The sequence below is a fragment of the Phocoena phocoena genome, chromosome 17 (assembly GCF_963924675.1).
Source record: "Phocoena phocoena chromosome 17, mPhoPho1.1, whole genome shotgun sequence".
Taxonomy (NCBI): domain Eukaryota; kingdom Metazoa; phylum Chordata; class Mammalia; order Artiodactyla; family Phocoenidae; genus Phocoena; species Phocoena phocoena.
Window position 1 is genome coordinate 14,135,186 of NC_089235.1, and position 18,659 is coordinate 14,153,844.

The window sequence follows — 18,659 nt, forward strand, 5'->3', positions numbered from 1 at the left end:
AACAACATTCTTAATAGACACCATCTTGTTTATTTCAGAGGTCTTAATGAAGGGTCTTATGGCAGCATCCTTGATTTTTTCTTTACCCTGCTGTATAGCACAGGGAACTATACTCAATATCTTGTAATAACCTATAATGGAAGAGAAGGTAAAAAAAGAATATGCATATATATATTCTCTCTATGTATATATATCTGAATCAGTTTGCTGTACCCCTGAAACTAACACAACGTTGTAAATCAACTATATATCAATACAATTTTTTAAAAAAATTTAAAAAAGAGAGTTAAAAAATTGTTAATCAGTGTTGTCCATGAAGTTTTTATATGAGTTTTAGACATAAAGATAATTCACTGTTTTTTATTCTTTGAATTATGTTTAATTCAATCAGGACAGATTTTTGTGCTTACTTTATTAAATCATTGTGCTAGTTATTATGGAGGAGAAAGGAATTTAAGACATGATTCCAGCGTTCCATGAACAGCTCGTTTTATTAAGACGAGAAAACATTCGAATAACGTGGAATATAATCAAATGTTGTGCTGATAACCAGCGGTCAGAGCTGTTGAACTCACTGTGAGTTAGCCAGCGGGAGCAGGCTGCTCGGAGAGAGTAGGCTTCCTCTAAGGTAACTACTTCTTGGATAGGATAGCTTCCTATTAATAGGAAATATTAAGCAAATCTGTGATCTTTGGAGAATGTTTGACTACTAATGCTTTTCTTATTATTTAAGCATACTTGTTTAAGAATCTGAACATTTAGGGACCTCTAGCCTTAGGAGGGCAAAGGAATATGTATTTATACATTTCTAAGGAATCATTAGGATTTACATTGTTTAGCAGTAAAATTTTAAATGTTTTATTTATCCATGTACTTAAAATATTTTCCAAAACTTGTATTCAGTGTGAAGTTTTAAAATTTCTTTTGCCATGTACTGATGTTTGTGGAACCGCTTTCTTCACTGAAATCCTTTCGTAAAGATTCGTAAGCTTAATCAAATATAAGTAATAGAACCAACGAAAAATCTGCTGTTTTGCTCTGTTACAAGTAAGTGGACTATATTCAAGAATTTTCAGAGATATAACATTCTCATAAAGCAGTAAATATAAGAATAGCTTTGTGCATTCTGAAAAATAAAAATAGTAGAGTCCCACTTTTCACCTGTAAAATATTCACTCCCTAACTCCTCAGACCCTATTTGCAGCTCTTTGTATTGCTTTGCTCATCAGCTATTTCTCACTAAATTTCTGCTGCCAGCTGGAGTTAAACAGGCTGCATATCAAACTATTTATCCTCCTCTCTGTGCTCTACTTTCCAATAGCAGTGGCATCTATCATTTAATTTCCCAGTAATCAACCAAAAAGTTATTTCTGATTCTCTGCAGTTCTCAACTTTAAGATCATTCTCAACTCTAAATTCTGTTTCATTTTTTTCATTTATAATGCCTAAACTCACCCATTTCTGTTGTTACAGTGGTCAGTTTCTTTGTCCCAATTCTTATTAAGCCCAGTTCTGTCCCATTATGTAGAGATGGATAATGCTAAATTAATTATCCAATCTTTTTAATATACTCTCTGTAAAATAAAACTTTGTAGAATGAAAACCTGTACTATCAATTCCCTGTTGTTACTCTGCCCATATTGACAACCAAGCATCTGTTCTTACCTAACTCTCCCATTCCTGCTCTTCTGTACTACTTTTTCCCAGTTACGTCACATATTTAGAAGTAGTTTAAATACAGCCCACGTCTTTAAGTAATTGTGTCTAGCATATGTACAGAATTCTGTGGTTTACCTATGCTTCTTACTATTTCATTTGATACAGTAGGTTTTATAATTTCTATCATGACCATTTTACAGTTGGAGAAAACAAAATTCAGAGAATAAGTAACATTTCAAAGTCACACAGGCCAAAACTGATTCTGAAGCTGTAAATATGTTTATAGATTTTTTTCTCTAGAACATGTCTTTTCCTTAATCTGCTCTTAAATGCAAATATACGTTTAAAATTTAACAGTATTGCTGTTAATTTTAATTCTTGTGCTTCAAATGATATTAAATTGTGGCAGATGAATATGCCTTTCCAGTAATTGCAAAACATTAATTTGATTGCATGATTTCACAGCTGCAAGCTTTGGGAATATAAATACAGAAGGATTTCATATAAGTTGCTACATTATACGAACACTAAAATTTATCTGCTACATTTTCCTGTAGGCTGGGGAATCAATATTAAGATATCCAGCTACTTTCTATCGCTTATAATCACTTGGATAAATGTTCATCAGATATGTCTTGGTCATATTTCACATGTTGCTTTTGGTGTGTATTTGTACATTAATTAATGCTACCTTGTATATATTATAATATAGTATTTGTATAGTATTGAGGAGAATTGTAAAGATTCAGAAAATCAGATCTAAATTTTTAAGGAATTGTTCAAGACTCTTGTAATATTACAAATTGAAAGCCTGTGTTTCTCAGATCAAGATACTTTAAAAATACATTTTTTCTCATTTTAAGACAAGTACATGTTTCTCATAGAATATTGAAAAGACGTGGAAATGCCAAAAGAAGAATTAAAATTACCTGTAGTCCCTCCATTCAGATAAAACCATTACATTTTGGTGTTACCATTGTTTTCCCAATAAATCAAGCAGTATCTGGCACATAGTAGGTCATAATAAGTATAAAAGAATGAATAAATGAATGGATTAGTCTGTGAATGCTGGATTGATGGATTACAGTATAAACCTGGACAGTTTTTGTCTGTTTGTTATGTTTATAATGCAAGTGCCTGACTTCAGCTTTGATTGCTGAGGCATCCACTTCAAAGATGACTCTCTCTGATAAACTACTGCAGAGATCCAGGTCACTTCCCCATACTGCGGCACCTTTGCTTTAGAGTTTTTAATTGATTATTTTATTTTATTTTATTTTTCGCGGGCCTCTCACTGCTGTGGCCTCTCCCGTTGCGGAGCAGGATGCGCAGGCTCAGCGGCCATGGCTCACGGGCCCAGCCGCTCCGCAGCATGTGGGATCTTCCCGGACCGGGGCACGAACCCGTGTCCCCTGCATCGGCAGGCAGACTCTCAGCCACTGCGCCACCAGGGAAGCCCATATGAATTTTTTAAACAAAAATTAGATCATACAATACGTATTGCTTTTTAATCTGCTTTTTTCCCCATGTACCGAGATACCCATAGCAGTTGCACGTGTTCAGTATTCGTTTTAAATTATTTAAATATTTAAAATACCATTTTAAGAGCCACATCACATCCAAGTCTATGAAAAGAGTTTAGCATTTTTTTGAATTGTCATAGCATGCCCATCATCGATAGTGCTCTGCTTCCAACCTCTACTGGATTTCTAGAAGTCCAGAATGCTTTGCAATTGGAGGCAATGCATCCTTCCAACCCTGTCTCTTCTTGACTTTGTTCCCTGACTCCACCTCAGTTTCCTCCATATTTGAGAGCTTATATATCATTTTCTAGCAGCACCAAGCTCTTCCGCTGTGTGGGCCTTCGCACACACTCCTCCCTCTGGCACACATGCTAATCCTGCCCCGCCATCCTGAGAACAAACATGCAGCTGTCCAAACCAGAGATTTCACTTCTGGATCCTTTCTCACGGTGGCCTTCACGAGTCAGCACAAATCATAGAGAGTAAGTCATCTAGTAGAGATGGAGAGAACTGAAATTTTAAGTCAATTCAGAAAGAAAAAGAGGAACATTTTGATTTGAGGGAGCAGTTTAAAATCTGCACAAGATTATTTCCCTGTGTTCCTATTAATGGGAATATGTAATCTAAGGCACAGAAATTCTTCTCTTCTCCTCAGGAAACAGTGGCATTTAATTCTTCTCTTCTGAGACCCCGTGTAATTGGAGAGTGGATTGGTCGAGAGGAGAATGACGCTGATCCACTGGCCGCTGAAATGCTACAGCCCCCAATTCCAAGAAGTAAAAATGAACAATGGGAAAATGAAGATAATAGCTCTAGCCCTGCAGGAAGGTGAGATGAGATGTCTTCTAAGATTCTGAATATTTTAATCATTTAAGGCAAAGGGGAAATCAAGTGCACGATTTTGATGAAATAAGTCTTGGCAATTTTATATAGAAAATTATGTTACATATAAGATAAAAATTAATTTATCTGTTTTAAAATTAGAGTTTTATTAGATTTGCTTTTATTATGGATTTGGTTTTGATTTTTTTTTCTTTACATCTAAGAAGAGTATCATCTCTTTGTTACTAAAACCAAACAGAAAAATAATTTCAGGACATAAACTGTCAGTTGAGACCTACTATAATATTGGACGGGACCTACTATATTATTGGGCTGACTGTTAAGATTGGAGAGGGAGGAATTCTGATGTACCATAAAGATCTAGTTGTTCAACAAGAAGAAAACTATTAAATGTGTGATAGACTACACAAGGTGGAGTTAGATGGAATATAGAGAGAAACCTTTAGTTTAGAGTTGATAACTATGATTGAATGTAATTATTACATTCTCTATGTTTAATTTTTGAAATTATTCTTGAAACTATTGTGAGTTGTGAATTTGAAAGCCCCTAATTCATTTTACTCAGCCCTGTGACACTCAAAATGGTGTCAGAAGAGTTGCCTCAAGTTTCCATATGCTGGTAGAAGTGGGGTAATTTTGAAAAGTCTAGATCATATTTTTTAGAAAAAGTATCAGTATATTCAGTGTAGCCATTTCTTGTAATACTAACAGAAGTGAGTAAAATTCGAAACAAAAATGAAAACTTCTACAAGGAAGCTGGAGTGAAAAAGCATTATCGAGGCACGGCTTACACGATACTGAGAAAAAATACTCATGAATTAAAATGTGACAGGAGCTTAAACTTTCTGTGAGTGTTACTAGCTGACCACCACAGAAGAGTTTTTCCCATATACAGCATAGCCACAGTAACTTTGTATTTCCTACATTAAATTTAGCAGCAACCAATAATTATTCTTTCTCAAGGAGAAAATTGTATTTTCTACAATGTAATATGGCTTTCAGGGTTTTTTTTACTTTGACTTATCACTTGGCTGGAGGGAAAGAAATTCAGAATACTCGTTAATGCGCTTCAGGCATATAGAAAATTGATTCTATTTCCATGAGAAATAACCTTTAAATTATTTAAATAGTTGAAATGTACTGTATAAGGAGAAGAAAAGCATTTCTAAAAATCCATTTACCTTCTTTTGTGAAATGTCAGATCAATTTCACCTGTCAATGAGGGTAATTTTATTTCTAACACTAGACTAATGAAACCCACTAGACCTTTATCTTTATTCATTGCTAGATCTTTAGTTCTTAAATATAAAATAGAGAAATGTTGACTTTCATTTTGCTTTCATTTAGTCATAATAATAAATAGGAGCTGTTTATTGCAAATGTTAGTGCTTCTGTTTTCTTCCTAGCTTCAGTGAGCTCTTATTCCCTCTTGAATATCCAATAAAGGAGAATCTTTCCTGCAATCCTGGTCAGATCCATTACCCAGAAAACTTAATCCATGAAGATCTCACTCAAATATCTGTTTTGAAAAGGTGTTTTCAGTTTTATTTTTCTCTATCTTTAAATTATGAGTTGATATATTACCTATGAAATGAAGAAAGTGGTGAAATCCTGCCCAGATGCCCCATTAGAGGAAAAAAAACGAATGCATGCTTTCTGAACTAAATGTAAAGAGTAGCAATAAAGTACAGGTTAGGAACTATATCCCATCCTCTAATATAAAACCAGGATTTCTGAATTTATACCAGGAACTCACATAGCATTAGATTTGATTTGAATGAATAAAAACAGATTGGGGAACAATTTTTTAGTGATTCTAGAGTCTATAACTAGAGTATTAGCTTTTGCCCTTAAGTAGTAATGATCTTGTCATTTATAACTTAACGGTCTTAAACATTAACAGACTAAATGATATTCTAGACTCTTGAAAGAGAAGACTTAATTTTCAAGGATGACTTCTTCCGTTTTTCTCTCCCCTACTGGGCCTGGCGCATTGCCATTGTCAGTAGGCATCTGTTATGTGAGTGAAGGAGGCACGTAGAAGGCCGTGAGAAGACATCTGATTAATAAAACTTATTTATAAGAAGGGTTGTTTATAGTCTATCTTAACTTTTTATCCCTTTTCTTCTTATGGATTTCCCTCTTGTTAATTGCTCAAGTCTTATTTGAATGGCTGTTATTACAACACTCCATCTTTAGTACATAACCAACTTTCCCGTTTATTCAGAACAATACGTACATGATTGGCTGGACTTTCACCATTAGATTAGAGAAGATTAAATAAACGGTGTAGTAAACTTTGAGATTCTTATGGGTAGACTTTGAGCCACGATTTTTTCCAGGAACTTTTTTTTTTTTTAATGATATACCTTACCTGAACTTTTTCGTTAGGTCCTACAAATACAGTATTGTGTGAAGAGGGTCAGCAACTTTAGTATACATAGCTGTCACCTGAAAGGTTAAGTGCTGGTTAAAATGAAGGCAATTATGAGGGCAATATGGAGAAACTAATAAAATAAGACAAGAGCTACTAACATGGAGTTCATGACCCCTACATGATCTCTGGAAGGACTCAAGAGATCTGCGAGTCTCTTGAAATTATGTGCAAAATGCCCTGTGTGTGCAAATGGACATTTTCCTGCCACATCTTTCTTAGATTCTCCAAGAGCTTCTAGATTAAGAGAGTTTAAGAAAGAAATTAAAGCATCTGAGCAAGAAAAGGAAGAAGGATTCATAAGGGAGAGGTGAATGTGTTAGGGAATGATTGCTGACTTCCTGTGATCATCACGTACTACCAATTGGCATCAGTTGCCATGGTTTGTCTAGCCATTTAGTGGGAAAGCATATATATTCATTGTACATTTATAGTTACTGAAATAATCACACATTGATAATATAAATGTAAATAAAAATTGAGTTAATAAACCTATATACTCCTATTTTGAGCCATCTTAATTCGACTTTGCTATAGCTGATAATAGATTTCCTAAAATTACTTGCTAAATTATAATATGAATTTTTAAATAGGCTTACCAAGCCTTGAAAGCCTAATGAAGCTCCTCTAAGCTGAACCACTTTATTAAAATAAGAAAAATATCAATAAATATTATAGATCTTGTGAATTGGCTCTGTTCATTAAGTGAGCATTGTTATTAGATGGTAAATATGCCATAAAATGAATAGAAAATCTTACAACTTAGAAATATATATTAAATATTAGAAGCTAAATTCACTTCCCATTAAGAAGTGTTCCTTTTCATTAAAGCTCATAATTGCTTCTGATATATCTGTTAACAAACCCTAGAAATGTTCCCCTCCTCTTAGAGCTCCTCTCTTGGCAGCAAGAGACAAACAATAAACAAGCAAATATACGAATTTATGACATAAATTCAAGTAGTGATAAGTGGTATGATGGGAAATAAACCACAACAAGAAGGAAGAAAATGGATGGAGGGCACTCTTTAACGTAAGAAGTCAAGAATAAAGAAGTAACCTTAATGTTGTCTAAGTTTGGCTATTGTGGACATGTTAGAAAATATACAACACATGTGGCAGAGACTAAAACAGGCTTGGTAATTTAGGAATATTCTCACATGCAAATTTTAAGCACAAAGAATATTGATTAATCAAACATGATTTTGCTAAAGTAATCAAAGAACAGAAACCTTAAGAATATCTAAAACATACAGAAATTGTATCTTACAACTCACAAATTTATCTTTAAAACCAAAAGAAGTATTGATATGTAGCTAAATCATGTGTTTCAGAATATTGATGAGGTCATTTTAATATATTCAAAATTTTTTCTCATTTATTTAGGAATTCATTTATTTAGGAAATACATATAGTAATTCAAATAATTATTTTATGAAACACATTGCTAGTCATCTTTGGACTCATAGACTCATAGATGGACTCTTATTATTAGACAGGCAACATTTTGGATTCAGTCAGTGTCTAGTTCTTATAGCCCAGCACTATCATCATGACCAAACCATGTATTTTATTTTATTTTATTTATTTTTTATTTTTTTGCGGTACGCGGGCCTCTCACTGTTGTGGCCTCCCCCGTTGTGGAGCACAGGCTCTGGACGCGCAGGCTCAGCGGCCATGGCTCACGGGCCCAGCCGCTCCGCGGCACGTGGGATCCCCCCCAGACCGGAGCACGAACCCATGTCCCCTGCATCGGCAGGCAGACTCCCAGCCACTGCGCCACCAGGGAAGCCCTCCAAACCATGTATTTTAATGAAAACACTTGCTTCAACCTTCATGAAATGGTCTTGGTCATTGTCAGCTGGTGACTGGGAGTTACAAATTTATTATCTACCCTTTGTTCCTCATTATTCACATTCCAATCTGTTTTTCCTTCTTTTATTTCACTACCAACCTTTCCATTTCCCTGGATTTTCACATCTGTCAAGTTGGAAGACTCAGATTACATCTACTTAAATTAATTCTTATTTTATTTAGTGTGTTAGAAAAAATGAGGTTCAAAAAGAAGGAGTGAATTTGTTAAATACTGAGCATTAACACAAGGTGATGTGCTGGGTACTGGGTGAGACCAATATGAAAACAAAAATCCTTGATTCAAAGTACCTGCTTTAAAGCGAGGAGAATGACAAGGACATGTGTCTTATTTCTGCAGCTCAGTGCCCACAATGCCTGGTATGTAGCAAACACTTAATAAATGTCTGCTAAATAAATTATAAAACATCACATTTAGATGTGAAGAAAAAAAGAGCTCTTTTGCATAAATCAAAATGAAGCTATTAAGTGTGAAACTTTCTGTTATCTCTTCAACAGCCTGGGCCTTAATAAAAGAGAACCCTTTAATTTCTGATGAGAGTCAAGAGAAAGGGCACAGATTTCTCTATTAGGCTGCAATGGTGAACTAAACAAGCTTAGGAGATAGTTCAAGAGAGGAATCATCCAGTTTTCCACCAAAGAGAGCACATGTGGCCAGATAAAATTAATCCTTACCAACCTGTGTTCATAGTCAGAGTGTGAAACAAAATGGAGCAAGGTCAGGCCCCCTGGAAGAGTGCAGCCAGGAGGAAGAGAGCAGATGGTAGGAGGCAGGCCATCCAGTGGGAAGAAGTGGAGGGCGTCGCCACTTTAAACTGTCCTTTTCCAGCTGATCCTGGTTTAGAACTTAACCTTTTAGACCAAAGCAAAATGGAGTCCTAGAGTGTATTGACACCACATTGAAATGTAGCTGCTATTCTTTTTCATAAAGACACTTTTTTTTTTTAAGAATTAGCTTTTTATTCTTTTTTATTTTATTTTTGGCTGTGTTGGGTCTTCGTTGCTGTGAGCGGGGGCTACTCTTCGTTGCAGTTTGCATGCTACTCATTGTGGTGACTTCTCTTGTGGGTGTGCATGCTTCTCATTGCAGTGGCTTCTCTTGTTGCAGAGCACAGGCTCTAGGGGCACGGGCTTCAGTAGTTGTGGCACGAGGGCTCAGTAGTTGTGGCTCGTGGCCTCTAGAGCACAGGCTCAGTAGTTGTCGCACATGGGCCTAGTTGCTCTGTGACATGTGGGATCCTCCCGGACCAGGGGCGGAACCCATGTCGCCTGCACCTGCAGGTGGATTCTTAACCAGTGCATCACCAGGGAAGTCCCAAGATATTTTTTTATTTCCTTTCTCTGTTTGTTGGGATGTGGGATGTTATGGCTCAAGAAAAGACATGTAAATATCTAGGATGCTGCCCGTTGTGTTCTTTGAATATATAGTGATATTAATTACCAATTAGTAGACTGCTGTATGTGCTCTACATATCTTAACCCATTTCATCCTCTTGAGAACATTACTATTACCCCTATTTTAGGAATAAGGAAACTATGTCCCAGCATGGTTACATCACTGTCCCAAGATTGGATAGTTATTAAGTGACTGAGCCAGGCTATCTTGCTCCAAATTCCGTATGCTTAAATGCTTTACTATACAGCCTTTCTTCAGGAAGGTATTCTAAGAATCCTGTTATTAAGATTCACGTCCAAAGTCTAAATAAGGGGACCCAGAAATCTGAGTGCTCTGAGAAGGTCTCCAAACCCCACCTCTTCCCACTTACTCACCACTTGTGTGCATTAAGACCCCTACTTCCCAGTAGCAGGACCCTCTTTTCTCTCTAATGATGCAGTTTTCACTTGTGCAATCCACAGGAGAAGAGGGAGGTGTGAACCTTGCATCTCATTCCTGCTTACAGACCTCGCTGTCTCTCTTCTCCCTGAAATTATCACCAGTTCTGAGTCTCATGTTTTCACACTGTGGTAATCTTCCACCTCTTCTTGTATCAATAATTTACCAAATCCTATGTCATCTCCTTTTCCATGAATATTCAAGCATCTGTCTATAGCTATTTAGTGGGAAGGCATATATATTCATGACACATTTAGAGATATTAAAATAATCACACATTGATAATGTAAATGTAAAAAAAAAAACCTAAGCCAAACATGAAACTACCATATAACCTAGCATTTGTACTCTTGGGCAGTTATCTCAGAGAAATGGAAACTTTCACACAAAAACATGTACATGAATGTTCGTAGCAGCTCCATCTTAATAGCCAAGAAGCTTAAAACAGCCAGATGTCCTCCAATGGGTGAATGGTTAGATAAACTGGAGTATATCCATGCCATGGAATACTACACAGCAAAGAATAGGAATGGACTTCTGATATACACAACTACATGAGTGAATCTCCAGGGAATTAATTGTACTGCATGAAAAAAGCCAATCCTAAAAGGTTACGTACTGTATGATTTCACTTACATAACATTTCTTGAAATCACAGTATTATAGGAATGGGGAACAGACTGGTGGTTGCCAGGAATGAGGGAGGGGGAAGGAGAGTTATAGAGGGAGGTGGGAATGGTTAGGAAAGGACAACACAGGGAAATCTTGTAGTGTTTGACCTGGTCTGTACCTTGACTGTGGGGGTGGATACATGATACACAAACCCACAAAAATACTAAAATAGTCTAGAACTAAATACATAGAGAGGCACACACAAAAGTGAGTCCAATTAAAATGGGAACCTGAATAAGATTGGAGAATTGTATCATCGTCAGTGTCCTGGCCGTGATATTGTGCTATAATTTTATAAGATGTTACCGTTGAGGGACACTGTATCAATGGCACACAGGATCTCTCTGTATTATTTCTTACAACTTCATGTAAATCTATAATTGTTTCAAAGCAAAAAAATTCAAGTAGAAACATAAATAATCTGTTGGAAACCACCCTGAGATTTTTGACAGTCCTCCCCGAACAATCTGTCAGCAAAGGGCATTAGCATCCCTTGATGATCCTTGCCTGAGCAGTTACTGTGTTGTTGGTGGTTAAAATGGTGGTTTTCTGATTCCATCATTCCTTGTGCATTTATTAAATAGCCTTAACTTGGGGGAGGGAACAAGCCTTCTCTCCACCCGTTTCCCTTGGTCTTCTCTGTCGTGTTCCGCCTAACTTTGAAGTGAACAGTGAGGTGGAGCTGACTGGTCTTTGCCCACTGATGACATACGATACCATTTTGCCCTTTCCAGCCTTCTCTTAGACAGTGTGGAACTTGGCCCTTCTATTAAGACCGCTTGAAATGTTTTGATCCATGCCCTGAAACTTACCTGGTTGGTTTTTTTTTTTAACCAAGTGCATGTAGTCTCCTCTTGCTCATTTGCCTTCTCTCCTGGACCTTCTTTCTGAGCACCTTTAGAAAGGGTTCTCTCTCCTTCCTGCTTAAGAGAGACCTCCTCCTTTTCATCATGTCTTTTTCCTTCATGAGGTGACATTTGCCGTTTTCTTCCTTTGGGCAATTATATGGAAAGAAATCAGATTATAGGAAAGAGGAGAACCTTGGGACAATTTTTAAAACTATGAATGGTTGCCACGTGGACATGTAAGTTTTCCCGTCAGACACTGTCTTGGGAAGTTGGGGGAGAGAGCCATGAAAGACTGGCTCCTTTACCCAAAGGAGTCTGGCTTTATCACAAGGAAGCTCTTCCAAATTTGCAAAGACTCTTTTAGAGTGGAGGGCACTGAGAGTCATTTAAATGCCAATTCTGGTTCCATCCCTCCTTCTACCCTGTCCTACCCTCAGACCTAGGCAACATGAGAGGACTAGTGAGGACATTTATTTTAATGATGTAAATTAAAGTTTGCATTAAAAAAATGTTATTATAGTGTGTTAAAATAGTTATCCCATTACATGTGTTTTGCTTGACATGCGTTTGTTTTGTAAATCAGGGAATTTTATATAATGATCTGAACTTCCTACCTCCTCTAAAAAATTAGAAAACCATTAAAACCATGTGGCTTTAATTCCCACATGGCAACAATTGTTAGGAGCCAATTAGCACCTCCTCCCTTAAATGGGGCAGGGGTTGTCCTATTCTTCATGTATTCCAATCTAGGAAATTGTTAATGAGGTACCGAAGGATGTCTTAGAAAGAAGACAGTCTATATTTCCATTATCCTTGGGGAAAATTTTACTAATATGTGCATAGATTTGCAAAGCAAAATAATTGAGTGAAAATTTGTTTGTAGATTTTCTTTAGTTACCACAGCTAATTGATGATGTTATCATCATTGAAAATTAACATTTAACTGTTTCTTCAGCTTAAAGGTGGAGCCCAAGACTAAAGGATTAAAACAGCAGCAACAGCAGCATAAGAAACTTCTGGCAGCAATGCTCTCTCAAGATTCTTTTGAGTCTGTCCACAGCCCCACCCCATCGGTAACAGAAGACGATATTGATAATGAAGATGATGCAATGGAATTGCTGGGTAATTTTAAAAATTAATAATTTCTCTTTTTCTTCTCTGGCATTGTAAAAGTGCGTAGTGGTTAAGAGATTTTTAAGGTTTTGAGTAGTTTTGTCTTACGGGAAAGAAACCATTTAGCACACACTTGCATTAGACTTTCATGGAGTTGCATGCAAGAGTTAAGCTGAAATCACCTGAGCATGTGAAGTATTTGTTAGACTGTATTTTGTGCTTTGTATATGCAGCACTTACCTTCTGACTACTTAATCAAGATTCATTCTCTGTGCACTTGTGATACTAATTCAAGTTTGTCTGCTTTATCCTCCTATTGTGATTGCCTTGATCACATCTTTTGTCTATAAAATGTATCCAGAGTACATATTTCAGCCCGCATTCCAAGATGTCTCCCTATTGTTTCAAGGATGTTTTAGAAAAAAGCAAGTTAAATTTAAAAGGGCAGATAGTAAATTAATGTTTTATGTCTTTCATAAATGACAGGAAAGTTGGCAGAGATTGCAGTGTTTTTATAGGCTCATACTTTCATGAAAGTTTTATACACAGGAAATCTTTTATATCTTTTAATGAAGTAAATGTATATTTTTGTTTCATCAGAAATCTCTGCATAATAGTTTTTTTAAATTGAACTTCCTTTTGTAAAACCATTTTTTCAAAAGAAGGAAATTAAATTTTATTTCAGAGCGAATTATCCACATATAAAACATTGAGTTTTTAATTCAGTGATATTAGCTATTCTATTCTAAATAATTAGAACAATTTTCAAATACTTTGTAGCAATATACTAGAAAGTGAGTAAATAATAAAATCATTTGAATGCTTCAGATAAATTTAACATATAGAAAAAGGAGCTCCAGAAGTATACAGATTTTTTTTTAATTATTTTTTTTCTAAACTAGCTTCCTTGGTTTTAAGTGTTTATGGTGCTAAAATACTATCATTATAATAAATGATATAGGTCTCCATGCATAGGCCTACAAGGTGTTATTAATTAATGGTGGCAGGTTCACTGATAATTTCTGATGTTATAATAACTACATTCATTCCAGCATTGAGGAGGCTATGTCATGGCATTTTCACTTCATGCTGTCCATCTTTATTTTAAGAACTGTTAAATCTGGGTGTTTTTTAAGGAATCTCATCTCCCTGCCTCCAAATCAGTCATGTGGCAGATGTGTCAGATATGGTGGTGGTGCCTTCATTCAACTTCCATTCAGCGAACGTTTACTGAATGCTAGGCCCTAGACTTGGTCCTGGGGACGTAAAAATAAAATAATCATGGTTTCTGTTCTCAGGGACTTTGCATTCTGGTGTTCAAGATGAAGATGTAAATATCACTGTAATATTTTTTGCTACAGTTGCTGATGTGCTTAAGTGCACAGTTGTACACAGGAGTAACATCTAATGCAAACGTAGGGGCCGGCTATCAGGGGAGGTTTCCTAGAGAGTCTCATTCCTCCGGTAAGTCCCAGAGGACAAGGAGATGTAGCTCAGCAGGCAGTGTGGTCATTACCCCTGCAGGTTTGCTGTTGTAAGGATGGACTCTTGCAGTTGTGCTCCATGACTGTGCCTGTACATTGTTCCTCTGCTTCAGTCAGTAACAGTGAAGGGGGCAAGTCTGGAACCGCTAATGGATGTTGCCTATGTAGCATCAGTGTTGGTGTGTTGGTACGTTGACATTGGGTTTGCAGGTATCCTTCTGTCCCCCTCATTTCCTTTATACAACAGCTCGTGGTCAGTTGATACCCACATGAAGGCGGTTATGCTCTATGTTGCAAAGAGAATCTTTTGAAGAAATCCAAGCATTCTCCAAATCACTTTGGGATTCCTGATAGCCTCAGGAATGTCTAGTCAGAGTGGAGGAACTCATATAATCTCAGTAATATCAAGAGATTCTTTAAGGAGACTCAGGTGTCCACTCAGTGCTGGTATCCCTAGATCTCAGCTCCTCTGTTCTGAGGTTTCTAGTCTCCCGAGATGAAGACCAAAGGATTGGGTTTTGGAGATTACCTAATGTGAGCAATTAACAGCTAGTCCTCACTAATTTTGTTTCATTTGACATTTTAGCCTCTGGTCTGAGCAAATTTAAGAATGAGAGATAGCTGGAGGTTTGGACTTTCGCCATGTCGGTCCACATGTCAGCACAGGCAGCTGGTGGTGTACTAATGCTGGTCTATAGGTTATGAGATTTCCCTGCAATAATATGGAATGTTCCAAGTCCACTGGGCTGTCCCCTAAAATAATGCCATATTTAACCCTCTTGCCTAGTTGTCTCAGTGAACAAAGGTCATATAACAGAAAATTCTATCCACAAATTGTTTTGCCCATAAAGTTCATCAATTAAAGTAAAATGTTATTTAGATATGAAATATATTTGTCTTTAAGGCCCTAATACTCCTACCCATGAATATCATTCTATTATTTTAGAAATATATGTTTAAAATATAGACTCAGAGTTTTCTTCAGAAGTAGAGTATATAAGTTCATGACTTATAATGTTATGTATGCCTTTAACTAAGGTAATGAATGGCTCATGTCTTACATGAAATCAGACAGATGTACATGAATATTTTCAGTTAATGCAGGAGCTAAGAATTTTTCAGTCATGATAATAGTAATGGATAAATATGTGAAGTATGGGTATGAAATAAAATGGTTGTTAAGTTATTCAGTTTTAAAACCTTCATCTTCAATAGGCATGTATATCTCTATTAATATTCCATTGGATATCAAGTCCTACACTAATAATTGATGCAATACTCCTAAATTAATATAGAAACTATATAATATCTATCTTCCCAGTCCTTTTAATATTAGATTTACATCATTTTGTTTATTATTAAAGAATTTTAAGATAATAGTTTTGAAACTCTGATTCCAGAGAAACGTAAGTGATTGTACATATGTGAGGAAAATACAAATGCTAAGTTCTTGAAAACATATTTGAAATAAAATTTTAGTGCATGAAATAATTGTAAAATGCAAGAGACATCTGGTATATAAAATATCCTTTTGAATCCACAACATTGTTTAGAATGAATTTGCAATAGCTTATATGTTTTAAGGGTTTAACTTGTCATTGTTACCTATACCAGGTATAACTGGCTGAAAGTTTTATTTATTATGCATGGGAAGCAGTCTATATGCTTTGTGCACTGTTAAATAAGTAAAAAGTATAATTATTAGTTAACGTTAATATACCAAAGGATTATTCCTAAATAAAACGGGTTGATTTGAAGGGGAAAAAAACTTTTAGTTTAGTAGTAAAACTATTGACCCTTGTTTTGTTTGTTAAGGAATCTAGCATTGTTAATACATACTGATTAACATTTAATTTTTCGCAGTTGTTTAACTGTATATTTGTGAATTTCTTTTCTAAGCATACTGGGCATGTGAAAATACTATAATACAACATCTGTGACTTTTAAGTAGATTAAATATTTTCTGTAATTGCTTTAAATACTACTTATAAATTCATAGTACAAAAGTAGCTTAATATGGAATTAATATATACCAGAGAATAAAATTTCCAAATTTGTGGAATTTTAAGATATAACAGTTTTAAGCACCTCTGAAATTGGTGCTTTAATTACAGAAGTTGAATAAGATATCTGCCAATTCATCTCAAACTAAGTAGGTCTCAACTTCAAACATAAGATATTCTCAAATATTTTGGTAATTATGCTGGAAATTGATCACAATGAATAAAACTATGAAGAATCTGCATATTATTTTTAAAAGTTATTAAAGTCAATAATCTTTCAAAAGCAGAAAAACAAGTTACAATGGAGCAGTAAGAGATTAAAAAAAACCTCTATATATTTTACTCCATTAACTTTCACAGAAGATTTGAGGAACTTCATTAGTTTAAGAGATATTTCAGCTTGTAAATGTGAGTCCATTTTTGTTATATTACATGGACTTTTCATTTTATTTTTGATGAAATGCTGATTGCAATTATGTGTTTGATTTTTCTCTATATAATTTACACTCATTTAAAAATGTCATCAGAATTATTTAAAAACTACTTTTCTTACACATTTTAGTATATTACTTTAAAAAGTTGTTTTTAGATTTTCTCAGAATTGATGATGAGACAAATATCTAAAAATCACATTCCAGAGATGCTAAAAAGAAAAATAGCATTAGTCATGCTTTATACTACCTGGTCTTAGCTTTTTTCTAATCATATAAAAATTAAAACTGTGTTGTCAAAAACAAACAAGGTGATTGCAGATATATTTTATTTATTTTAAATTTAATAATCAAGAACAAGTATAAGCATACTGGTATTCTTTGAAGAATACAGTAATTGAGTTTCTAAAACCCCAGTATCTTGCCAAATTATGTAAAATATAAACTTAATTTTCTAGAGGGACTCATTACATTAAGGTGATCCTTTGGCAAATTCTTTTTTTTTTTTTTTTAAGTTGCATGCTTCTTAAAGCAGAAATCACTCATGTTTGCAAAATAAGAACATGCATTTCACCTAGTGAGAAATGGATTCTGTCACTCGATGTTAAAAAAAAAAAAGAAAGGGAGAGGGCCTTTAACTGTTTAAAAGAAAAAAATCTACCTACCTATCTCTACACCTGTATTTTAGTGATCTAAAGTATGTGAAATGGTCTAAAGCACAGGGGAACATTCATACAAACTTTATTTCTTTTGAGTATTGATTATTGGGAGCATCAGGATGACAGATAACTTGTCACTTTAGAATATTCTTTGTAAAATGATTCTTTTAAAATGTCTGAGGACTTTCAAAAATTAAATTTATGGATCCTTTAATATTATCTGTAAGATTGCTTTAAATACTGCTTAGAAATTCATTCAGCATATACCAATGTAATTTAATATGGAATTAGTACATACTTGAGATTAAAATATCCAAATTTGTGGGTGTTAAGAGGTAACAATTTTGAGTACCAATGAAGTTAGTACTCTAAATCTAGAACATACTGAATAAAATATCTTCCAAATCACCTCAGTGTAAGTAGCTCTCATGTTTAAATATTAGATATTCTCAAAAATTAGTTATTAAACTGACAATTGATGACCACAGTTAACCAAAATAGAAAATCTGCACATATATATTTAAATGTTCACTAAATTAATTAGCATAATTGAAAAACTAGGATATATGTACACAGATGTGCGAAAATATTTTTCACACGCTAAATAATAAATATTTCCTCCTGTTAAGCCATGTGATATATTGTTAAAGAAGTTCTGTGAAATACTTCTGCTATAGAGTTTGTCCTGTATTTCTGAATTCTGACTTTCTTGCTTTAGTGCCATCATTGCCTGCACAAATGCCAAGTGAGCTTGGGTTGAAGTGTAGCCTGAGTGGAGTTGAATAGCACAGTGCTTGTCTCTCTGAATTACAGTAAAAACATTTGAGAAAATCCACTGAAACACATTTTCATTCAGCAAGTATCATGCACCTGCCATGTGGATAGTACTAGTACATGTTAATATATAGCACTAAGAATATTGTGCCCTTTGTTTTTCTAAATATCTTGACCTCTTTAGGCTCTGAGAGAACAATGAATCTAGTGAGTGTTGGCATCTGTGTAGAACCAAACATTTTGTAGGTCTTTAGTTCAGCTCTCAATTAGTCTATTAATTCATTCATAGATTTATTAATTTCTCCACTTACAAAGTGACTCTGCATATTCCTGGGAGTTCAAATTTGCACAAATACAGACATGTTTCACGAACTGTTAACTATTCAGGGATGATTCTCAGCATTTGGTTTGCTTAAGAATCATTTGAGAAGCTTATTTAAATGCCAATTCCAGTGGCCTTTACCCCCAATTTTTGTTTCATTAGATTTGGATACAGCCCATGGATCAACAT

General features: G+C 35.1%; 1 protein-coding gene across 1 annotated transcript in view; it reads left to right on the forward strand.

The window, feature by feature from the left end:
* The window catches only part of LOC136136980 (uncharacterized protein C8orf34-like), a 110,068-nt gene extending 97,245 nt beyond the window's left edge, over positions 1-12,823 (forward strand). The window contains 2 exon segments of the mRNA XM_065895226.1: positions 3,838-4,010; positions 12,640-12,823. Coding sequence (XP_065751298.1) covers positions 3,838-4,010; positions 12,640-12,823 — 357 coding nt within the window.
* The last annotated feature ends 5,836 nt before the right edge of the window (positions 12,824-18,659 follow it).